Source organism: Ursus americanus, chromosome 3, assembly GCF_024610735.1.
Source record: "Ursus americanus isolate L20-20 chromosome 3, mUrsAme1.1.p, whole genome shotgun sequence".
In the NCBI taxonomy this organism is placed as follows: Eukaryota; Metazoa; Chordata; class Mammalia; order Carnivora; family Ursidae; genus Ursus; species Ursus americanus.
The window spans coordinates 61,615,467-61,641,538 of NC_142129.1; the positions used below are offsets into that span (position 1 = coordinate 61,615,467).

The 26,072-nt window shown below is 33.8% G+C and overlaps 1 protein-coding gene across 15 annotated transcripts in view; it reads right to left on the minus strand.

Annotated features, from left to right (window-relative positions):
* PHF14 (PHD finger protein 14) overlaps window positions 1-26,072 on the minus strand; it is a 233,701-nt gene that overhangs the window by 161,949 nt on the left and 45,680 nt on the right. For all 15 annotated transcript variants that reach the window (XR_015723980.1, XM_087861035.1, XM_087861036.1 and 12 more), the window contains 7 exons: window positions 23,401-23,538; window positions 10,325-10,471; window positions 9,399-9,669; window positions 8,977-9,083; window positions 7,821-7,916; window positions 5,800-5,903; window positions 3,737-3,868 (listed from right to left, as the gene is read on the minus strand). Coding sequence is in view for 14 of the 15 variants with exons in the window: in XM_087861035.1 (XP_087717161.1) it covers window positions 3,737-3,868; window positions 5,800-5,903; window positions 7,821-7,916; window positions 8,977-9,083; window positions 9,399-9,669; window positions 10,325-10,471; window positions 23,401-23,538 (995 nt within the window). In the remaining variant the exon portion in view is untranslated. The remainder of the gene's footprint in view (window positions 1-3,736; window positions 3,869-5,799; window positions 5,904-7,820; window positions 7,917-8,976; window positions 9,084-9,398; window positions 9,670-10,324; window positions 10,472-23,400; window positions 23,539-26,072) is intronic.

Consider the following 26,072-nt stretch of genomic DNA (forward strand, 5'->3'; position numbering starts at 1 on the left):
TGTAAATTATTCACTGAAGAGTCTGTGCTATAGATTTTCTTTTCTCTTAAAAGAATAAGCAAAGGTATATCAAAAGAATAAGATGATATGATAAATATTACTCAATTATCTGTCATATAATACTCTTCAGAATATTTGGGTTTTTTTTTCCAGAATATTCTTTAATTAGAAAAGGCAATACAAATTCTGAACAGACGGGTGATAGAAACATAAGATTACTCTAAAAGTAAAAGAAGTATTTATTATTTGAGCTAATCTAATAAATCAAAACTTTACTGTTTATTTATACACTATCAGGCTTGTCTGAGAAGAACGTAACACAGCATGCAACATTACATATTTAAAAAGAAACAAACCAAGATAATATAAACTAAGAGTAAGACAAAATACATTTCAAACAGTGGAAATAAGTACAAGCAAAATGGGGCCTAGATTCATTTCACTAGCCACTTTATCCCTTGGCAAATTCCTCACCCACCAAGCATTCTCATCTGATTTGCCCATTCCTAACCCAACCTAAGATGTCCCTGAGTTTTTCCCTCTCTTGCTCCTGGACAGCTGTGCATTATTGGAGGAAAATCAATTAATCACACTATTAAACCAATTCACTGAACATTCTTGGTATATAGCCTCATCAAGTCACCTGCGTTTTCCACAGTAACTACTGGAAACCATCTCCTGTCTTCTTAAGCCACCACCATCATCCCAGGTCCTTTCCCTTTCCACAGACTACTATTTCACTGAAAAGTCAGCTTGTCTAATGTGAACTTACTCAACTTCCCTACCTTCCATCAATAATTACCTCTGTATCTTTATTCTTTCCTGTCGCATGTCTTTCCTGTCCCATGTCTTAAATCAGTACAAAATAAGCAGTGAACTACTGTGGTATGGACCAAACAGAAAGCATCCAGATCTCAAACTAGTATTTCCCACAAGCAGTGCCGATACTAGAAGAAAAAAAATAAAAGGCTGGGAGGAGGTGCTTAGATCAGTCTATCAAGCAGAACACGGCATTTGTGAAGGGACGATTGCATAGTAATTCTAGCTAGCAGTGAACATAGGGGGTATATAAGTAAAAAGGGTGTTACCAAATACGCATAGCATAAAGACAGCAAAAGGGGTAATTGGTGACATTCAGAAATGTGTACCAGTTAGGCTCTGTATAAATTTAAGCCAATAACGGGCCCAGTCATGAGATAAGCGTCCAGGAACTGTTTCCCTAAGACCTTTCTAGGACCTCTTTTCCTAAGAAAAAGAGTAAGAACTAAACGGAAACTAAGCAGAGGTTAGGCAGTAGCGTGCAAGTAAATATCTAACACCTAATTCTCTATGGGAAAAAGTCAGTATCTGTAGCAGTTACCAATTTCCACGTTATGCATACTACTAACCACGGTCAATTTCTTTTTTTTATTTTTTTAAGATTTTTTTTTTTTATTTATTTATTCGACAGAGATAGAGACAGCCAGCGAGAGAGGGAACACAAACAAGGGGGAGTGGGAGAGGAAGAAGTAGGCTCATAGCGCAAGAGCCTGATGTGGGGCTCAATCCCATAACGCCGGGATCACGCCCTGAGCCGAAGGCAGACGCTTAACCGCTGTGCCACCCAGGCGCCCCAACCACGGTCAATTTCAAAATACCAAAATGGCATCAGAGAATGCAGAATGGGGAACAGATGCATAGTAGCACACCATAACACGGTTTTTCTACCATACATATATAATAGACTTAGGCAAAAAGTATAGGTAATAATAAAATATTTGGTAAGTAAAATTGCTTTAATATTTGTTATCTTTAACATAACTTCAGAATTAAACTGAAAATGTTAAAAAAGCAAAAAGTGCCTCTCACAATTGAGATACACTAAAGAAAAACATAATTCTATAAAACTTACTCCAAAACTAATATACTCAATTAACTGCTAAGCAAAACTAAGTTGATTTCAGAGGCCAGAAGAAATCTGATCACTAAAAACTAGAAGATATTGAAGACTGCACTTTGCCACAATATTAGCTTCTTTTACTTTAAAATTCTGTAACCAATGCATAGGACCCTAAGTAGTTTTAGGTCTTTTGGGGAGAGCTTCCCCTAAAACATCCTAGGCAAGGCAGTTTATGTGAAGTTCTTCCAGAGACTTACATACTAGAAACCAGAGCTCTGCAGGCAGAGCAGTATTAGAAAAGTTCATCTCCTCATTTAAGGAGAGAACTGCATATCACTCCATGTCAAAGATCATGACAAAGCACCCTGGCCCTGGAGACTATTCAAACTGGCTTTCAATTTAGAAACACCCACCTATGAGATGTCTGGTTGGCACAGTTGGTTGGGAGTCTGACTCTTGGTTTTGGCTCAGGTTGTGATCTCAGGGTCATGGGATCAAGCTCCACATCGGGCTCCATGCTCAGTGGAGTCTGCTTAAAGACTTTCTCTCCCTCTCCCTCCACCCCCTTCCCCTGCTGTGTGCACATGCTCTCTCTCTCAAATAAATAAATCTTTTTAAAAAAGGCAAAAAAACACCCACCTAGGATGCTTATTAACACTGCTGGCATTCTAATAAGCCACAGCCTTTTCTTAACAAATTCTGGTTTCGAAAGCACATATATAAAATATACATATATGCACTCCATTATACTTGAAAAGAGCAGACTAGTAGGTCTGTCTCAAGACAAACTGATAAAAGAACACAACGAAAAAGCAATTCTGTGAAAATGGTGAAAGAATGCAACCTTCCTAATAAAATGAACAGAGATTGCTTTACGAGATAAAACAATGAGGTAAAAAAATATGCTTAATGTGTTTGACAAACACACGACTTTTTGTATAAATTACCATTTAAGAATCTGGGGTTTACTCTTTTCTAAAACTGAAAAGATAATTTGCCTAAAAAGAATACTGATGTTTATTCCAAAGTTTCCCGTATTCTATATTCTTCCTAAATAGAATCAGCCTATTAAAACTTAAGCATTTGTCTCTCCCACGGACTAAAATTAAGGAAAGGGTAAAATTCATCATACATAAGATTTTATCAAACATCTGTAGTAATGTAATATACCTAAGTTAATGAAAAAAAATTTAGAAACATATGTCAAATGTTTCTAGATTTGCAAAGAATGGTTAAACACAAAAATAACTAGTACAAATGAAAAATACCAGAAGTAAAGCCTTGGGTGAAACTAATTAAAAATATTAAATTGCAAATAAAAGGATGAATATGGAGGCAAATTCCTGATAAATTCATTCAATTTCAAAACAAAAATAAAGCATTTAAGAAATTCTTATAAAAAAGTAAAAGAGAATTATAACACACGAGACAGAATTCATGCTTTAACCACTGCTAAGATACCACAATCTCAATTAACTAAAAATTCATTTCTCAAAAAAACTACTACAGATTTATTCATATATTATAATAAACATTATGACTAAAGTGTTCTCATCCAAAAAAAAGAAAATGGAAAATATGTGAAGTGATGGATATGTTAATTAGCTTCATTATGGTGATTACTTCACAATGTATATGTATATCAAATCATTAAGTTGTATATCTTAAATATATAGTTTTTAATTGTCAATTATACTTCAACAAAGTTGGAAAAATATAAAAAACCAATTAAAAAATGTGCTGAAAACTTTATTATGAAGCAATACAATATATATTTACATTGTTACAATATATCTTACATTGTTGAAACAGAGAGTAAACCGGTTCTAACATTAAAATCTCTTTCATTTTACTTACCAATAACTGTTCTTGGTCTTTCTTGGCATCCTCGTAAGAGGAGGATCCAGACATCCAAGGTGGTAATGGAGTTTACAGGTATCACACAATAAAAGAAGATGCTGATCATGGTTCTTCTTACAAATTCCACAACTTTGAATAAAGGCAGCAAATAAAGGATTAGAATAATTCTTAGTGAAATAGCTGTTCATATAGCATAGTTTTTAAATTTCACCTTAAAATTCCTTCTGTTAAAATCAAACATTTTTTCATAATACATGCTTTTTTATAATATCAATACTTATTAGTTCTAAATATTTTTGAGACTATAGAAAAATAGCTGGATGTAATATAAATATGGCTCTAGAGTCAAACCTTTCATAGAAAGGCATATATAAAATAGTATTCTCAATATCATCACTATCTCAATGTTAATGATCACTTAAACCTCATTTAATATTAACTTAATTTTTCCCTAGAAAAGTAAATATTAAACAAAAACATTTTCCAGTTTTCTACTTCTCTAAAACTACAAGAGAAGTTAATTTACAAACAAAATTCAGTTTATTTTCTACATTAATTATAAACCTTTCAAGGAGTCTTCAACATAAAAATAAGCTAAATTTATAAATAAGTCTTTTCAAAATCTGACTTTAAATCTTAAAAATATACCAATTGATATTTATTGCAAAGAATGGGGCATTTTACTATTGTTGTTACTGCTACTTTGATTTTTGTTTGTTTTCAAGGAATCCAACTTCTCTTGTGCAATAAGGCAACTTAGCTACTTCTAAAGCACAAGCACCTTGACCTGAAAATCTAGGGTCTTTTTTATATTGAGAACATAAAGAGTGAGGGAAAAGTTGTTCAGAATCTATAAGACCCATCCATCCATGTACAGAAACAACAATATTTGAATTTTTAAATTATCCTAGGAAAAAAAGATCACATAAATGCTACAACAACCACTAGTATCTGGTCTCAATGTTGCTCTGAGTTAAAAAGGAAAATCACCTAAAATACAATCTGAAACAAAAATGAACTGTAGTGGTAAGTCAGAAGCACTGTGATATGTGTGATGGTTCCAAATGAACCAACTTTTAGGAAAAGCTGGACTGAGAATGTGCTAGTCTTCATACTGTACACTAAAACACTAGTGGGCTTTTCCCACATTTCAAGGAAGTCATTTGCTATTATCTATGGAGGAAGCCTCCAACCAAGAAGGGAAAGTAATTATTGAGATTGATATTGTTGTTATTGCTGCTATTCCTGAGAAAGGAAGACGCTGTGGGGAAAATATTTTTGTATTTACGTAAGTGTATATAGGTATGTATGTGAATTTATACATTTGTATGTGTATACACATATACACATACATAAATATACTACCATCTTCTAATTTTTCCCACTAATATGATCAGTTACATTAAAAAAATAAGACCCTAACCTATCCATATATGGAAAGAAGTCTTTGGTTATGTAAAATTACTACAAATGGTGAACACCATAAACTATTGAGACAAAAAAGTAAAAAACAAAAAACACTTCTAGAAATAAAATTATTACAACTGAGCACAGGAAAAAAAAATGCAGACAGATTCAAATTTAGAACTTATCTTCATTATCCACCACTGTACAAAGGCAGTAATTCATGTACATGATATCTATCACTCACTACCTAAAAACACATGCAAAAAGCTCTAAAACTCATTAAAGTAAAATAAAATATAAATGCCCATTTATATATTGTTTTAATTATTTAAGAAAATGATCATCTACATTATTTAAAGTCACTTTCCAATTCCCCAAAGAGAAGTAACTGTTCTCTTCCATGGAACTTTTGGATATCTATCTCCACCTATTTAAAGGATATAAGTCACTTATCATTAAAAGAGGAGCAAAAATCTCCTGTCATTCAACCTAAAAAGCATCTTTGATGAAGATTTTCATAAAATGAATATCAAATGCATTTAATATAAACTCTAGTATGGACATAATTCATTCACAAATATTTGAAGCATCTTGTTATTAAGGTATGAGTTTAAAAAAACACAATATTAATCTGTTATCATTTTATTACTTGCCTATAAAGTACTGCAGGAAGAACAGATGTCTTTTGTGTGCCTCCTTCTTTTTTACTTGGTTTTCTCTCCTTGGGTGCTCGCAAAATTGCCGGTATGTTCAACTTCTATTGATTTGAACAAATGCAGTTTATTTTGTTTTAAAGAAAAAACATAAAGCAACATTCTCCTCTATTTGCCACTCAAGTCAACTAAATATGCTAGAATTGTGAGGGAGAAATGTTTTACCAGCTATTACACCAGCAAAAAGAATTAAAATGAATTTCTGTCTCAAAGTTAACTTCCATTAGAGACCTATAATTACATACTTCCATCAATTTTCAGTGAAATACCAAAACATTATGAAAATTAAGCTTCTACTTTAGCTTTAAAAAGTGAAAGACAAGGACAAGCATTTAAGAGCTTAAAAAAAAACGACACACAATACACTTGACAAAAAGACTATTGAAACCGTTTATTTTCCTCAACATCCCAGCTACATTGGTGCTCCATAGGTTAATTAGAAAAATTATCTTATTGGACCAAACTCTCCACAAAGTGAATGAGATTCTTTTTGGTTTTCTACTAATCTGTAGTATGCTGGCTTCTGAGACAGCAACCATCTATCAAAGTCGTTTCTCAGTAGCCCGGTGGGCCAGCATCTGTTCAACCAACTGGAAAAAGTGTCATGCAAGTGGTACAAATGAATTCCGCTTCTGTGAATGTTACATTTGTACAAGGAAATTTGTGAACTTCTGTTAAAAGTCATTTAATAAATGAAAAGCCCTTTTATTTTAAACAACCAGGTAATCTTTTACACTAAGTAGGAGATTCTTATGAGATGATCTTGCAAATCAAGCTAAAAGATAATGCTAGCTTGGCAAATAAACTAATAATAGCCTTGTACTCAACACAAAACACCATAATCTTCCAAAAATCCATCAACAACCTATCAATAGGAAGAAAGGTCAATTCGCCATAGGTGACTGCTCATTCTCACCTCTTAAATTATGTTATTCATTGTAATATAAGCCACATACATCCTGTTCACAAAAGAAGCATCTTCAAAGCTAGCATAGCACAATACATATCAGTATGTATTACTTTCTAAAATATTAAGTCTACACAAATTGTACGATAAATTTAACCCTTCGTAAACCTCTGAAACAAGTACAATGAAAAATATCTCTTCTTTCATAAGCCTCCTTCACAATAAGACTACTTTCACTGTAAAAGGACCACAATGAGTCCCCTTCATCCTTTTAAAATATAACTTAAATTATTTTAATGAATTTTTAATTCATTGTGTGTGTGTGTGTGTGCACACATATACACAGTACTAAAAAAAAGCATTCAAAAAATCTATTTGGCAATGATTCTTGTGTGTGTGTGTGTATATATATACATATATATATATATACACACACACACACACACACACACGTACACAGTACTAAAAAAAAGCATTCAAAAAATCTATTTGGCAATGATTCTTCTTTTTAACAGCAAGAACTTTAACAGGCTAAAAATGCTCAGCTATTGAAGGTGAAAACTACACTTTAACATTAAAGTTTCAAAACCCATCTCTTACACAACTCAAAACCACATCAACACAAAAACAAATCTCTCTAGTTTGCCTTTTAAATTTTACATCAAAAAAAAAAAAAAGGAACGAAATATAACAGATGAACAGGATAGAAAAAAAAATGTGGCAAGGAATCTAACTGCTAAATTAGAGATAACAAGAATTTGACAGGAGTAACTCATGCTTCAAATCTTAGCTTCACCACAAATGACAGGTCAGTCAGAGCCAATGAAAAAAATTTGCAAACAAGACGGCTGTTAAAACAACCAAATTAAGCTACAGGCTCTCAGTAGGCAGCTTCCAATGCTCTAGATGTATTTCAGGCATTATCATTACCCAAGAAGATTAGTTTCCCCTAATCAAACATTATTTTTTAGTTAGGAAAGTTTTATCAGAAATCTGCTCTTTGAAAATAATATAGAGTGTAAGAATAGGAGATAGCAATTGGAAAGAAACTAACCTGCCCTGTGATTCTGCCTAGTAAGGCCCATATTCCTTGCCCTTCGCTTCGAAGTTTTCCATTCAGGTTCTGTAGTTCTTCTAAAGATTCACATAGCTACAATGTAAATACTCCAAATCAGTAAACCATTAAAATAAGGAGTAAAATATGGGAAAATTTAAATAATTTATCAACAAATGTCCAAGAGTATCTGTATGACAGTCCATATTTTTAACATATCTAAAGAGAGGCTATCCAATTATTGAATAAGCAGCACCAATAAGACGTAAGCATTGTTTCATGTTAGCATTTTTACTAATAATACCTATATTTATCATTCTGTTATAGTTTTCTACATAATTTCAAACATTCAATTAATCCTTGAATCCATAAAGATGCATTTCCACCATTTTCTCAATGAGAAAACTAAGGATCACAGGGTTTCTGTGACTTGACCAAGAATCCTCAGGTCTTCTGAATATAATCCCAGTACTCTTTTCTTTCACTACAGTGTGGCTGATATTGGAAATGTACCTCTTACTTAAAATGTTATCTAACAATGAGTGAATATCAGTTTTATATGCTCATGTTACTTATTACCTAACATTTTAGCCACACTTTGCTTTTATAGGATATTTCTTTTGATCTCCCTCATCATTACAATGAAGATGTAGAATGAAAATTTAATTTGGGAGGTATTTTTCTTAAATCAAAAGTAACATTACAAAACAATTCAAGATAAAAACAGTAATTTAAAGGAAATTTCTAAGTTTCCTACAAACTTAGAGAAGTTTTATAGTACATTAGTTAGGAATAAGGAATGGAGTCAGACTGGCCACAAACCCCAACTCTATGACTTGACTACCTATGTGAGTCTGGGCAAATAACTTCACCTCCTTAGGATTCAATTTTCTCCTCGGGAGCAATAATTATAGCTCACATTATGAAACTGAAGTGAAAATTGTATGAGTTAATATATGTAACATGACCAAATTGTATCTGGCACATAGGAGGTAGTGTTATGGATGATTATGAAGACAATAAGAGTAAGACGTGTAGAGAAGGGCCTAAACACTTCATAAGAATTTCAAAATGAGACACAAATAGAAATTCTCTAAAATCACAAATGACATTATCAATAAGGTCTATGATATTTGTAGTTTTGTAGTCAACTTACCTTATTATATTCCACATGGAGCTTTTCCTGTTCATTCTCTAATTTATCCTTTATATTCTTTTGCTCAGCCATATTTTCCTGAATTTGAATCATGCGCATATTTCTCTCTATTTAAATTAAATATCCAATTTTACTTTAGTAGGAAATAAAAGCTGATACACAAAACACACAAAAGGAAGAAGCTAACCATTAAGATGATCACGTGGATAATCTTACATTGTTTACAACACTTTTAACCCTATTCACAAATACAGGAACTCAGCATTTTACAACAACCCACAACTTATTAGGAAAATAAACATGCTTTACACTTAATATATATTGCATGGCTAATAAATTTCTAAAAATTGACAGTATAACAAATATTTTCAATAGCAAATTGTTCGCATTGACAATGTGCATACATTAGTGTCTATACTGACCAAAGTAATAGTTCACAAAATCAGCAGTGAGAGCAGGCTGCTTATGCTTTCTCCTTCCATCCACACTAGAACTAGTATCTGAATTGTCCACTGGAAAGATATCTGTACTGATCCCCATTAGCTCTGCTTTCCGCATCAGCTTACGAATGGCTGAAGCACTGCTAGTAAGTGGTCTGGGCAATTTTTCCCTGGGAACCCAGGCCTGGGGTCTGGTAGATCGAGCTAGTTCTGCTTTGGCACGATACTGCTGAAGCCGGGCATTGATTCTTGCCTATAAAAGAAATGCATACAAATTTTAAAAGATATTAAAATGTAACATATTCCTTACAATCTCTACTTGCATGCTTAGAGAAAGTAAAGATAACCACAATTTCCTGTATCAAGGCAAATTACATCTATCCACAGTTATTAAGATATATTGTATTATTCTTGGGTTACAATAAAGTAGGTCTACCCCTAGTAACTATTCTATGTCTCAATCTATGATCAGAATTATCAGAAACTAATTTGATTAAACTGAAGCTTCTCTTCTCAGTAACTGCAAGTCTCTATAAATTCTTCTTAATTTACATAGAAATACATTTTAAAAGACGGGCAAACTGATCAGATCCTTTACATAAGTAAACAATGAAACAGACTGAAAAAAGATATGGTCAACATATTGCATTGATAGAATAATTTCCTCTAAGCTATGATTTTCAATGTATTTGGAAATATGCTTCATAAAAGGCTGCTCTATTGACTAGATGAGGAATATTCATCAGCTACAAACTACACTCACCATTTGCCTTAATGACAATCCACTTCCTAGGTAACTAACCACATTTCATAAATAAACTTCACATGTCATTGGCACACACACGAGATCTGAAATCCATAACCCTGAAAGCTTTCAAAAGACATGACTTTAGGCATGAATCCCATACCTGTGCTTCCGGTGACAGCTGCTTCTCCCTCTCTTGCAAAGACATTTTACAATAGGATTGTAGAGCCAAGTAGTTTTTTCTCTTCCATTTTCTGTCTAACCTATCTGCATGCTGCTTACAATAAGCAAAAAATGGATCTGCTATATCCTATACCAAAAAACAGAAGGGGGGAGTGAACATTTTTACTACAAAGGGTCATAAACAACCTAACACAAGAGATAATATTTCCTTTTTGCAGAATCTCCGACAGTGTTGATATTTCTGAAGTAACAAAAGTAATTTTTACCGATAATGATAAAAATTGCTACTTTTGAAACTTAATCTTGTATACCAACTTCAAATTAACAACCACTTTTTTCTTTAAAGGGCCTTGTAGATTTAAAAATACTGAAATCAAATCTTATGTATTGTATTTAGTTAAACTTGTATACCTAAAAAAATAATCACTGTTTAAAACAAATAGGATATTAATAATCTTAGATAGAGGCCATCATTAAATATTAAAGTTATGCAAACACAGATTAATAAGACAATGTATCCAGAAAAATACAGGACTAGCCAACACAGATAAATGGAACATTTTTAATTGGCTAGCAATGAATGCATGGATATGTTCTATCCAGGACAAAAACGGATTAGGAAAGCCAGGCCCTGTCAATTGAACACGTTAGGTATCACCTTTAACTCTTTATATAACTCTAAAACCTCAAATGGAAAACACAGCTCTCTCACAGCCACCTATCATGATACTAACCTAATGGGTTACTCTTTTTATTCATAAAGAGGAGGGAGGAAGGGAGGAAGGGAGGAAAGAAGGAAGGAAGAAAGGAAGGAAGGAAGGAAGGAAGCAAGGAAGGAAGGAAGGAAGGAAGGACCTTACTCTATCAAAAACAAAAATAATTTTTAAATATTTAGCCAAAACATGTAAACTGCATTGTAACTGCCAACAAAATAACAGGAAGTTTACTCTTTAGATCTGTCCTAAGGAGGAGAAATAAAGATAAGCTCTCCATATAGTTTTACGTAAGTTATGTTAAAAGAGTGTCTTAGACTAAGATGGGGTTTTACAACCCAAAGAGAAATGAGGACACTAAAAAAGAAGCAAATGAAAAAGAACAGAAAGGGACATAATAATAATAACAGTAACAACAACAACAATAAATTTAAGGTATCCTTAAAGTTAAAAAAGTACATGAGTCAATTCTGTAGTGTGATATCCACAGATGTCACCATATAGTACTGTGGATAAGATCACAGAATTGGGAAATACAAAAGCCTGAATACAAATCTTGGGTCAGCTCCAAAATTTACTGGTTTTACAGCTTCAAACAAGTTGCTATACATCTCTGGGTCTCTTTAACTCATTGTAAAACTGATTTAATAATAACTACTTCATATAGCTATAAAGTAAAGTAACAAAAATGTAGGCAGGAGATTGTATTAACACACACATATATGCACACAGCTGCTTTCTCATGACATGTTCTAAATCTTGGTGATAGAAGATGATAAATGAAAATAAAGATTATATTGAACCTCAGCCAAAATGGCCAGATCTAAAGAAATATTTTATTGTTTTAAAGTAGGCAAGGTTGAAATTGAGTTATCAGAGATAGGATTCATGCTTGCATAAGTGAATTAAGCATTAGGATCAAGACAGTGAATTAGGAAAAAGACCAGTCATCTCTGGTCTAAAAGATATCTGAAAAGGAACAAGTAAACTGGGTAATTTTTTACATTAATTAACTTGGGATTACAGGACAATAAACCTAATTCTAAGGCTAGAATGATCAAGGGATTAATGTTGCTCAGAGAATGAACAGATATACCAAACAAATATTAACTATGACAGAAACCACTGTCTTCCAGTATCTTCCCTTTAGTAGAAAACCCTCTGAGTTTTTACTGCGTAAATGGTCACACTGCTAGAAACTGTCTGCTCCAGCCTCTTTGCCTTTAGACACGGTCATGTGGTAAGTTCTGGACAATGAGATGGGTCAAAATTCCAGACTATGCCCTTGAAAGGAAGCTGCCTACTCTTAATTTTCTCCTTCCTCCTTCCAATGGGTGGAATCCAGTAAAAGTAGAGATAAACCATCTCAGACAATGTAAGAAAGTGCAACAGACTAAGGGAAGATGAAACAAGTAAAAGCGCCCAATCCCTAGAACCAAACTCCCCTGAATATCAAATCAGTCTAGAATCTTATATTAGAGCTAATTCAACTTCTTCCTTCTTATACCACAGTTATTTGGTTTTGTTAAACCAGTTCAAACAGTGTCCTAATTAATGTATTGATTGACTTGGAATATCCTTTCAAACTGCTTAGAGAAATGGAACGTTCGAGACCCATTCCCAGTGGAAAAGGGAAAGGTAAAAACATTTATCTGAATGTCGACTGTGTGACTTTTTACATACTATCTCATTTAGTCTGTATCACTACCACTTGAGATGAGTTATTTTAATATCAATTTTACGGATAGAAAAATGAAAATGAGAGATGTTAAGTTGCTGACCCAAGATCTGTGGCTAAAAACTAAGATCTCTCTTTTTCAACCACTACCTGACCAATTAGATTCACTTAAGGAGGTCTCTAAATAGAGACGAATAAAGCACAACTCTGGGAGATTCTGATTCAGTAACTCTAAGGCAAAGGTTTTTAATGAGAATGCTTTGAGAAACAGTACCAATTAACATAAATGAGTAAAGGAGGCTTGAAAGATGCTGTAAAAGTATAAGACAAAAGTAAATGATGTTGGGGGAAAGGGAAAATAATGAGGATATGAGAACTGTAGGGCCTGTGGCAAACTGGAATAGCCCATCTATAAAGACATTCATACTCAAGGTTTTATTTTTATAACACTTGTCCTATCAAACAAAATGTATCCACAGGTCAAATTTAGCCTGCGAGCCTCTGTATTGCATGATTTGGTCTAAAATCTTTTAAAAAAAAAAAAACTTTTTTTTTTTTTTTAATAAAGCTCCATAAATGTAAAGACAGTGTATTTTTTAAGAAAGTGAAGATGCTTTATTGGTATCTTGATTATAAAACTGAAGTATGTATTGAAACCAGAAAAGTGCAAATACTACAGTAAGAAGCATATCTGTCTTCCAATTATAACACCATCAATGTTCTTATCCTACCACACCTCAACCACCGAATTGCCATGACTATACCAAGATTCTGCATTCTCTCCATAATTTAATGCCTAAAATATCATTCTCTGAGCATCACTTTTTATCTGTCCTGGTCACTCCATCTGAGACTCAAGTTTTTAATACCATTCGGATCTTCAATGTACTGACTTTCTACCTCCTGACTTCTACCACCCATGCACATCAAATGACTGCCCTCTTTACCTGACTATTTCATTCAGTTAATTACTCTTTTGCATAGAACAATGGCTCTTTTGCTTGTTCTCATCTAGTTTCACTTAACAAAACCTGAAGCACAGGTAACTCCAACTGCCCTCCCTACTCTACACTTGTATCTGAGCAGCTGAACACATTCTCAAATTAATTTATTCTCTATTTGCATAGATAACTATTGAATAACTTCATCTCACCCTCAAATCTTTAACAGCTCCTCCCTATTCCTGACTTGCAGATGCTGACCTTATTTGTTTCTTTTTTAAGGGGAGAGGGTTAGGAAGGGAGGAAAAAAAGCAACAAAACAACAACTTCCATATCCTCCAATCACCAATGTATTTGCATTCATATCCATATCCTCTGCCTAATGTGTTACTACGGATAAACTGACCATTGCTCCTGTTTAAGATTAACTTTCTTTCCTCCAGCAATTCAACCTCTCCAGCATTTTTTCTCTCTACTGGATTACTCCCTTCAGCATATTTCAGCATACAGTATACAAAACATATCGTAATCATTTTTTTAAAAAAGTTTTAAAGATCTTCTTTGGGCTCCCATATGCTGTTGACTTCTAAACTCCTCTTTAAATGGAAATTCTAAAGGCCTTTCCATATTAGCTATCTTTAATTCTATTCTACTCCCAAGTTCTCATGACTACTACCAATCACTCCAATAGCTCCTATCAAGGGAAAAAAAACTTTCATTTTGCCAAATCCAGTGATCATTTCTCAACCTTAATCTTACTCAGGGCTCACTCCCTCTTTGAAACACCCCTGGAATACTATTCTCCTTAGTTCTCCTTTACCTCACTATTATTCCTTGGTCTCCCCGGTAGATTCCTCCTTATTTTGTCAACCTTGAATGCCGAAGTAGCTCTATGGCTGTCATCAGACCTCTTCTCATCTCCATCTACTCTTATACTCTAGGTAATTTCATCTAGCCATCTCTTTATAAATACTATCTACACTCTGAGAGCTACCAAATTTATACCTTTAGCCTTGACGGATTCCCGAAACTTCAGACTCCTAGCCAGCTATCTACTTGATGTCTCCACTAAGATGTCTGATAAGCATCTTGAACCCAGCATGTCCAAAACTATCCTTAAATTTCCCTTTCTCCTGCAACAAATCCACTCTTCCTACAGTCTTCTCCATCTCCGTACACTGCAACTCCATTCTCCTCGGAACTCAGGTCAAATAGAAGCCATCTTTGATCTCTCACTTTCTTTAATACTCTACAAACAAACACCAGCAAATACCTACAAAACCCTTTCATTTCTCACTACCTCCACCCTAAAATCTGTTGCAATAGGATTCCTAACCAGTCTCTCTACTTTCACCCTTGTCTCCCTCTGGTCTCAACACAATAATTGGTGGTCTTTTTAGACATTAGTTGGTTCACATGTACTCTATGCAAAACTCTTAGGGCTTACCATCTCACAGTAAAAATCCAAAGTCCTGGGCACCTGGGTGGCTCAGTCAGTTAAACATCTGCCTTTGGCTCATGGGATCGAGTCCCAAGTCGGGTTCACTGCTCAGGGGGGAATCTGCTTCTCCCTCTCCCTATGCCCCTATGCCCTGCTAGTGTTCTCTCTCTCTAATAAATAAATAAAATCTAAAAAAACAAAAACAAAACAAAAAAACTGCTACTATTAAAAAAAAAAAATCCCAAGTCCTTCCCATATTCTTCCAAGTCCTACATGATATTTAGGACTGCCTTCCTCCCCTCTTACCAACCCTAGTCCCTAACTCTGTACCAGCCATACCAGTCTCTTTGTCAGTCCTCAAACCAAGCATGTTCCTATCTCAGTCTTGGCGTATTCTGTTCCCTATGCCTGTAATGCTCTCCTCTCAAATAAATATATGTTCCCTACTACCTTCCTTACATATTTTCATAAAATGTCACCTAGCATTACCATACCTCCCTTACTCTCTAAATACTTTACCTTGCTTTGTATTTTTTCACAATACTTATCACAATGTTGGTTTGTGCGTGTGTTGTGTGCGTGCGCACTTACTTTTTCACTTTCTGTCTTCTCCCCATCTGCCACTCAAATGTAAGTCACCTTAAAGAATATACGTTTTGTCTGTTTTCTTCACTGCCATCTCTATAAGGTCTATAAAAAGGCCTAACACCGTAGGTTAATATATCTGTTGAATAAATATACTGAATAAATGAGAATAAAATGTATTAATTTGCAATCCTTAAATAGTTAAAGGTAAAATACAGATAAGGTACAAAAAAAAAAAAATACAAGTAAGTCCAGCTGAAGTTTCTGATTCTTCCAGGAAAATTTCTTCCTGTATTTGTATTACTTCTTGTCCATACTAGACACTTGTGACATCTTTTAATGTCATCCTGTATGGTTATTTAACATTTCACTGTATTTACTGTTTATCCCCACATAGGAGAATACTATGCCTTAAAGCTGTTTTTATGCTCCCTGACAGACTTCTCCACCCCAATACCTAGCTTAGTGCCTTGCACATATGCATAGGCCCTCAATCATGACTGACTGACTGAGTGCTATGAAGTTACTTTTGAATATAAATTTCACTGCTAAGTAAAATATAGGTCACCTTTTAACTGGGTTTTAGAACATGAATTCAATAAGGACTATATATTCATATTCCACGAATGCTAGCTGAGTTTTATTTTTGTCAACTGTTTTGACATAAAATAATGGACAAATCTACTGGAGTGAAAATATGAAAAAAAATTTCATTTCTAATAGGAAGAGAACCCTTGTTCTCCTCTTTTGAATTCTAAAATGAAGTGCTTAGGATCATTCCAACAATATCGAGTGCTTAGTATCATTTCAACAATATTGAGACAAACAAGCTTAACAACAACAACAACAACAAAGAAAAACATAAAGATGCTGATGGGATAGAAGTATAAAATAGACTGGATTATTAAGGCACTAAAAACACCCCCAGAACTACATATGTTTATACCTCCTGTCATATAGGATAGTTAATACATTACTATTAGGCCACTGCAGGTAAATGTTCTATTACTTGCTGCTGAAAGCCTAGGTAAGATGCAACATCAAGATGAACAGCCAAAACGTATCTTAAAGGCCCCATGCATATTGGTATTAGACTCAAAATGTGGCTCTGAGATTTCCAGAAAATTAAAGGAGTTAATACAATCAGTAACATAATTCATTATATCGATAACATAAAAACCAAACCAGTTAATAAGCTAACACAAAGCTGGAAGCATAATGTACCCTGATTTTAAACTGTATTACAAAGCTACAGTAATTAGAACTAGTACCAGACTGACATAAAAACGGACACGTAGATCAATGGAACAAAATAAAGAGCCCAGAAATAAACCCATGCACGTGTGGTCAATTAATTTGTAACAAAGGAGCCAAGAACATACAATGGGAAAGGATAGTCTCTTCAATAAATGATGTGAAAACTGGATAGCCAGATGCAAATGAATGAAACCTGACCACTGTCTTACACAACGGATTAAAGACTTGAACATAAGACCTGAAACCATAAAACTAGAAAACATAGGCAGAAAACTGGCAAGGTTTTGGTGATGATTTTTTTTTTAATCTGACATGAAAAGCAAAAGCAACAAAAGCAAAATAAACAATGGGACTACATCATACTAAAAAGACTGCACAACAAAGGAAACCACGAACAAAATGAAAAGGAATCTATTGAATGGGAGAAGATATTTGCAAATCATATATCTGATAAGGGGCTAATATCCAAAATGCATAAAGAGCACATATAAACCAATAGCAAAACAAAACAAAACAAGATTCAAACAATCTGATTTAAAAATGGGCAGAATATATGAATATTTTTCCAAAGAAGACATACAGATGGCCAACCAGTATATGAAAAACACAGAGTATCATTAATCATCAGGAAAATGCAAATCAAAACCACATGACATATCACCTCACATCTGCTGGAATGGCTACTAGCAAAAAGATAAGACATAACAAGTGCTGGTGAGGATGTGGAGAAAAGGGAAACTTTGTGCACTGGAAGGAATGTAAATTGGTGCAACCACTATAGAAAACAGCATGGAGGTTCCTCAAAAATTTAAAAGTAGAACTGCCATATAACGCAGCAATTCCACTTCTGGGTATTTATGCAAAGCAAATGAAAACACTAACTCAAAAAGATATATGCAACCTCATGTTCACTGAAGCATTATTTACAACAGACAAGATATGGGAACTTAAGTGTCCACCAATGGATGAATGGATAAAGAAACTGTGATATATATTATACAATGGAATACTATTCAGCCATAAAAAATGAAATTTGCCATTTGCGACAACATAGTTAGACTCAAAGGCATCATGATAAGTCAAATAAGTCAAACAGAGAATGACAAATACAGTATGATACCTCTTATATGTAGAATCTTAAAACGAACAAACAAAAAAACCAAAACACAGACACACACACACAGAAAACAACAAACTCATAGAGAAAACAGACCAGTAGAAAAATGGGTGAAGGGGGTCAAAAGATAAAAACAAACAAAATCACAACAAAAAAACCCAAACAAGTTCATAAGCAAACTCACAGCTATACCTAGTATTAAGAACTAAGAGGAAGGACACTACATACTGAAAAATTGGCTCATCAATATTCCCATTGAAAAGAAAAAAATCAGTAAGGCAAAATGTAACAATAAAAAATGCTACAACATCAAAATGTAAAAAGCTCATAACAGCAAATGAATAATCCTAAGAATCAAAATAATTTTGTCCAAGTATGTAAATGTCTAATAATAGAGCTCATATAGACTATTTAAAGGAATTGATACTCTGAATATACTCCAAATAAATCATACTTCTTATAGTTAAACTTCAAATAAAGGTTAAATAAGGTTACCTTAGAAAAGTACCAAAATGAAAGTGATCTATTTGCTATACATGCTTTAATATATAATAGTTCCCTGAGCTGGGATGGCAGAAATATCATTTCATATAAACCAAAGAGATAAAGAGACACATATATGAATAAACAGTTATTCCAATACCACAAAAAAATATGCCAAAGGGATACCCTCAGGCAATGCCTTTATATAAATAGGAAATCAAAACAAATAAATGGGAAAGGAAATATGCAAAATACTACAACACAAAATGATGATTTGAAAACTAATTTTACCCTAGAATTATTTTTTCAAATAAAATCTTACCAAAAAAAAAAAAAAAAAAAGCCAGTAAGGCTAAAGAGCTGACCAAACAAAAGCTGACTGATAGAAGAAACCACTCCCTCAACTTGTGTTCTAACGACTGAAGATACAGTGAAAAATAAGAGAAAACTAAAAAACCCTCTCCTCATAAATCCATGTTCTAATAAAGGTGAGAAACAATAAACAATATAAATAAGAATCAGTATATTAAAAAGAACGGAAAAAAATTAGCAGGAAAGGGAATTAGAAAGCGTCACAGAGAGTGTTACAACGTTAGGGTGACCAGGAAAGTACACAGTGAGAAGCAGGCATGGAGCGAAGATCCAAAAAAAGGTGAGGGAATGAGCCATGAGGACATACGTGAGGGAAGGGCAGCCCATGCAACAAGTACAGAGACCCAGAGTAGGAGCTTACCCAACACGTTCATTACAGAAGCAGGAAAAAGGCCAGGGAGATTGAATAAGGGGAAGTGATGAGGTCAGAAAGGTAATGTGAACTCAGATCACAACACCGAGCTTTAAAATCATTGTAAAAACAAACAAACAAACAAAAAAAAAACAAACAAACAAAAAAAAAAACTGGCCTCCAGTGTAAATCAGATAGAAAACCACTGAAGGGATTTTGAGCAGATGAGTGACCAGCTCTGACTTAGATCTTAATGGGACAGTTAGTTGTTACTGAAAAGGTCCTCCTTCTCTAGAAAGGACTGGTAGACTATGACTTGAGAGCCAAATCTGGGCCCATCTTGTTTTGTTTTATTTGAACACAGCCATAGTTATTCATTTACATGTTCTCTTAAGACAGTTTTCACAATCAATGGCAAAGTTAAATAGTTGTGAAACAAACCATAGGCCCAAAAAGCCTGAAATATTTGCTATCCAGCTCTTCAGAGAAAAAAATAAAATGCCACTCTCTGTCCTAAAAAGGCAAAGAAAAGCAGGGAAAAGAATTAGCATGTTATTAATCCAGGTGACTAACGATTACTGGGACTAGGATAGCAGCAATGAATTTGTTAAGAAGTGGACATATTCTAGACATATTCTCAAGATACAGCCTTATTTTATACACACACACACACACATGAATACACTAAATAATTTTTAAAATAAAAATATAAGTTATCACATGCCTAAAAGCCACATAAAGGTATTACTGAACATCTCATCTAAAATGTCTAGTTTTAAGCAATGTAACTTCTTGATGAATTCATGAAAAATTACTTGATCTACCAAGAGCCTATTCCTACCAATCCTGTTTTTCCCAGCAATATTAAGGCATCAGTTCAATAGCTAAAGATCTAATTTGAGCCCTTGACATTTAATCCATGAATGATTTTAGTCCATTAAGTCAAAGGTTATGGGAAAAAAAGAATCAATAAAAATCTATAATCTTATATTGTTTCAAAGAGAGTTTTCTACATGGTAACAGAGGCAACAAATAATACTTTATCACAGAAGAAACTACCATACGATTTTACATGAAATATAAGTAACCTTAAGGCTCACTAAATAGTGTGAAACATAATCACATAAATTTCAGTCAGCATAATTAAACCTGTGCTATTGCTCAGTTTTAATAATAAACATGTCTTATCATAACATGGTTTGAATATTCTAAAGAATCTGGAATTTTCACAAAGTGGATCAGAAAGATAAGAAACTTCAAATGGATCCTCACCAATAAAATAAAGTACTATGTCAGAAGTCTATAAAAAATCATTAGTGGGATGCCTGGGTGGCTCAGTCGGCTGAAAGTCTGCTTTCAGCTCAGGTCATGATCCCAGGGTCCGGGGATCAAGCCTTGCATCGGGCTCCTTGCTCAGCCAGGAGCCCGCTTCTTCCTCTCCCTCTGCCTACTCTGCCTGCCGCTCCCCCTGCTTGTATGTTCTTTCTCTGACAAATAAATAAATAAAATCTTTAAAAAAAAATCATTAGAATATGGTAAGGTATATGATGTCACTGGATGAAACTAAGGTACTTATTCTTTCTCAACCTTTCTTTTACTGCCTAAGTACAACAGCCATTATGAAGAAATCCCACTTGGGGCGCCTGGGTGGCTCAGTCCTTAAGCATCTGCCTTTGGCTCAGGGAGTGATCCCAGGGTCCTGGGATAGAGCCCAGCATCGGGCTCCTTGCTGGGAGCCTGCTTCTTCCTCTCCCACTCCCCCTGCTTGTGTTCCCTCTCTCACTGGCTGTCTCTCTCTCCGTCAAATAAATAAATAAAATCTTAAAAAAAAAAAAAAAAAAAAAAAAAAAGAAAAGACATTCCATTTAACAAACAAGTCTTTAAAAAAGGGGGGGAGAAAAAGCTTTCTAGAATGTCATATAATAATAAAACAGAAGATATGCCCACAAACAATAGATATGTTTTAATTTAAAATTTGTTTTTTAATTAAATATACTATTACATTACAAAAATCTTACTCTATAGAAGTACGACCATAAGAAGTAGCCAAGAACATCTTTTAACAGAATAATTACTGCCAAGAGCAAACCTCATTGATACAGATTCATAAAAAGTCTTGGGTTTTAAAACACTGGTCAGAAATTTTTACAATTTTCCAATTCTATAATTGTTTATAAACAAGACACTAGAAACATATACAAATATGTTTTAAATCATCCCCCCCCCAAAAAGCACACCTAATAAGGCAGCAGTATATAGCTCCTTCACACATTTTCTTTTTATTTTTTTAAAGACTTATTTTATTTTAGAGCGTGCCTATGGGCACCTGCATAAGCACGCAGGGGAGGGAGCAGAGGGAGAGAGAGAGAGAGAGAAACTTTAGCAGGCTCTGCACTGAGTGGAGCCATGGCCTTTTGATCTCATGATCCTGAGATCACAGCATGAGCTGAAACCAAGTCAGACCCTTAACTGACTGTGCCACCCAGGGGCCCCAACTTCACACATTTTCGTTAGCTACTGTCTACCCCCGCAAAAAAATGGTGAATGGTGCTATGCGAAGGAACCCAAACTACCATATAGTATGAAAGGTAAAGCTCTCAATAAGTTCTAAAAGAAATGGCTACAGAGAAGTCCTCCTGATTGCAAAGCTCAAAGTTTACCACAGTACAGTAATAACCTAACAGATTCTGTGATCCAAGTATTCACCTGGAATTACCTGGTCTTCTAAATCTTACTCGCATTGCCCCTCTGCACTTCTGCTCACCATCCTGAGCTGTAGTCATAATTAATCCACACAACCCTATTATATAAGTAATTATACCTCTATGCCTAAGAGCTGTGCAAATATTCAACGCTTACCCAGTACCCTTCATCAAGTAATCAAAGTACAATTCATAAGAATCAGAGACTGGTACAAAATCATGTACCAACATATAACAGCTATAGAATTCATTTATTCAAAAAATATATCGCTCTGAATCTACTCAACAAATTTTCATCAGATTATCTTTTTCACTTAATTCCTTCTATGAATTAAATGGGATAAGATAAAGACCCAATATAATAAACATATTTTTATATAATACTAAAAATTTAGCCAGTAAAAGAAGAAATACAACAAGAGACTTAGCTATACCACAGATCCACCATGAATAGACAGTAAGAATTACCAAGCAAACACTCAAATACCTGTCTATATAAAGAACTTAAAAGAATCAACAAAACTTTAATCTCAGGACTCCTTAAAAGTCTTAAAAATTATTGGAACGTGAAAGACCTTATGTGAGTTATATTTATAGACAGTCCCTATATTAGAAAATAAATAAAATTTTAATATATTTATTCATCTTAAAATAATAATCCCATTACAAATTAAGATATATAACATTTTTATTAAAAATACTGTAATTTACATACACAAATTCAGTGAGAAGAGTGGCACTGTTACATTTCTGTAAATCTCTTTAACGTTTAGATAGCCCACATAAAAGAAGATAGCTGGATTCTCAAAACTATTTCCACATTTAATATGTTACATTGTTATGTGTTATATAATCTCTGAAAATATCCCCTATTGCTCATGAGAAAATTAATAGTAAAAAATGTATATACCATTTTCATATTGTTACAAAGAGAGTTTTAACCTCATAGACTCCTTGAAAGAATATTAAGGAGTCCCCAAAACATACTTTGAAAACAAATTATTGCTTAATCTAAAGCCAATAAACCTGGAAGGAAAACCATAAAATTAAAAACAATTGTAAAGAGAGAGAAATGCAGATACTGAAGATGGGGTAGTGATTTTATTTGTAAAAACAGAGTGAGGATATCCAAGATGCTGACATTTTAATGCTTTAAAACAACCTGGATTATGTTTCATTTTATCCGTCAGATTTCACTATAAAAATTTTAACATGTTTTCAAAATGTCTAACTAGCTTTAATACAGAAAAAAAACTCATGCATTGTTTACTTCTGAAATTTTAAACCAGTGATCTAGACGAAGACTTTTAAAATAAGCTTTTTAATTTTTTTTATGATGCACACCTGTTGTGGGACATTAACAGTCATGAGACATTATGAACATATTCACCAATGATGAGTTTAAATAAACCTACCTCTTCTGCTGCTGCTTCTGAAAGCAGACCTTCCTTCTGGGCACAAGTCACATGGAAATAGGCTCTGCACATCCCTGCATCACAGCTAATGCAAACTCCAGTTCTAGCAAAACGAGGGTCTTCACAGAAGCTACACTCCTACAATGGAGTAATAGGAAAACTCTCAGAATGAAAGTATCTCTAAAACAAGACTCCATTCTCATACAAAGCATTCATAAAACACAAATAATCAATAGCATTTTAATAGAAACAATAATTATAGGCAAGAAAAGTTTATATGAAAAAATTCTGTCTATAGTTCTAATAAACCAAAATTCCACTGATATAATAATGATGACAGTAATAATAAGAATAATTTGAACGTTTACTATGTGCTAAGCACTATTCTAAGCACTTTATATATATTAATATATGTAACCATACTGTGGAATCTTCCACTCTAATATGTGGAAGAAATATTATCTCCATTTTACACAGGAGAAAATTGAGGTGAAGACAGGTTAAGAAATCTGTTCAAAATAACACAAAAAATAACTGCCAACTCAGTATTCAAGCCAGGGTAATTTTACTTTAAAGTCCATGCTCTTAACCATTAAACTATACTGATTTGAACAATATAACACTGCTTAGAAAATTAAAGAAAATAAATAAGAAGCCAGAGAAAATTCACCAAAAAAATCTAGGCACTGCAGCCAAAAATATCGTATATTTAAAAAATACATTTAAGAGAATTAAGTACTATTAAATTAAATACTATTAAAGAGAAATACTTTAAAAAGAATTAAAAGTAATCTTAAGTAAACAATTTGCTGTGATAGATATTACAGCCAACTACATCCTTTCTGAACAGAAAGGAAAAAACTGTAAAACTGAAAGTTTAAACTACTGAAATTATTCCCAATCCCCCCAAATTTATTTTTATCCTTTTCACTGTCTAAACCACAGAGAAAAAAAACAAATCTAGTCATAAAATACAAACTACTCAAGTGATAGTAATCTTCATAAAAGAAAAACCTGCTAAATTGTGAAAGACTGACAATTAAAGAACTGTTTATAGTAAACATATTCCAAGTAAATTAAATATAAGGGAATCATAAAGAAAAAAATAGTTTCAACAAACATGAAAAATGTCATTTTAAGACTGTAATAGTTAGGGATTATCTACTAGGTAGATAGCACCAAACTGACACATCAGCAATGAATGCAAACAGCAAGAACTGGGCACAGATGTGAAAACACACCCAAATTCTGACACTCTACTGCTTGGTTAAATGTCTTTTTCCAAAAACAATAGAAGACGTATGGGATAAAATACTAGCAAATAGTAATCTAAACATGAAACCAAAAAAGAGAGAAAGAATGAGACAGGAGAGAGGAAGGTAGAGAAAGAAATGAAGAAATTAAATTATTTCAAGAATGTCAATAGCACACACAGAACCAAACTGTTCAGGATAGTTCCCAAACTAATTCAATGTAATATGATAAAGTTGAGCAAGAGATTTCACAGTAAATACACAGAGAAATTTCATGACCATAAAGTCTTGTAGACTATAGAACAATCTAACAAAGAAAAGGGAATCTTCCTCAATTGCCTGAATCATTTAAAATGCTAGGGAACTAAGCAACTGAGAACACAGGAAAGAAAGCAGCCAGGATTAGGAAACGGATAGATATGTCCATAAGAGCTGTCCCAGTTATAATTCACATTACTGGTTGATGTTGCAGATGAGGTAGAGAATACATAATTTTTTACTCCATTTCCTAATCATACTTTAAAACAAAAGCAGGTGATAATGAAAAATCAGCTGACGGCTGCTGACGACTATTTAATGATTCTCTTTTTCAGTTCAAAGGTCACTGCTGGTTTCAGTTACATGAAATAATATCTGGTTCCTGTGTTTTTCATTGCTTGGAGATTTATATTTATGATAATAATGTGTGCCTACTGAAAATTACTTAAGCTAGTCCCTTCCAGGCTCCGTGTTTGTGAATTATGAAGCTGTTATCAAAAAGCAGTACCTTTCACTTCCAGTAATGGGTGCACTAGGAAATTTGTATTAATCCTGCTAGAAACCAGAAAATATGGACAAATTATTATTTTTTTTAAACTATAGCTTTAAAGGCATCAGAGAGATAACAAGATAGTATAGAATTACCTGAGGAGCAGGAAAGTAAGTTCAGTGTTTGTGCCTGTTTTTCTCTCTGGGGGCTTTAGCTAATTTTGGAGAGGGATGCTGCAGATAGTTCAATAGAAATTACCCAAACTAAAGCACAAGAGTTTTAGAGTGAGGCTGGAGGCCTGCAGGTCTGAGGGATGCAGGTGGTGGTTAGAACCTAAGGAGGATATTCTGGATATAACAGCAGAAACTATCAAATTCTGGAATTTTCCAACAATCTGTAAGCCTCCCACCCCACGTTAATGTGTTACTTATGCTATTCAGGAGTCTTCCTTCCCAATTTCCCAAAAGACAGCAATGGAAGAGAATGTATCAGTGCCTAGTTCATTCTAATATTACAGGGGTGTCTATAGTAATTATATATCTAAATTTAAACTAGTAAGTGTATTTTTATCACTTATAATTCTAAAACTCGAGCTATAAAAACCAATTTATAAACCTGAGGCTTAGAATCAGTTGCTAAACAGGTTATGTAGTCATTTAAACAACAACAAC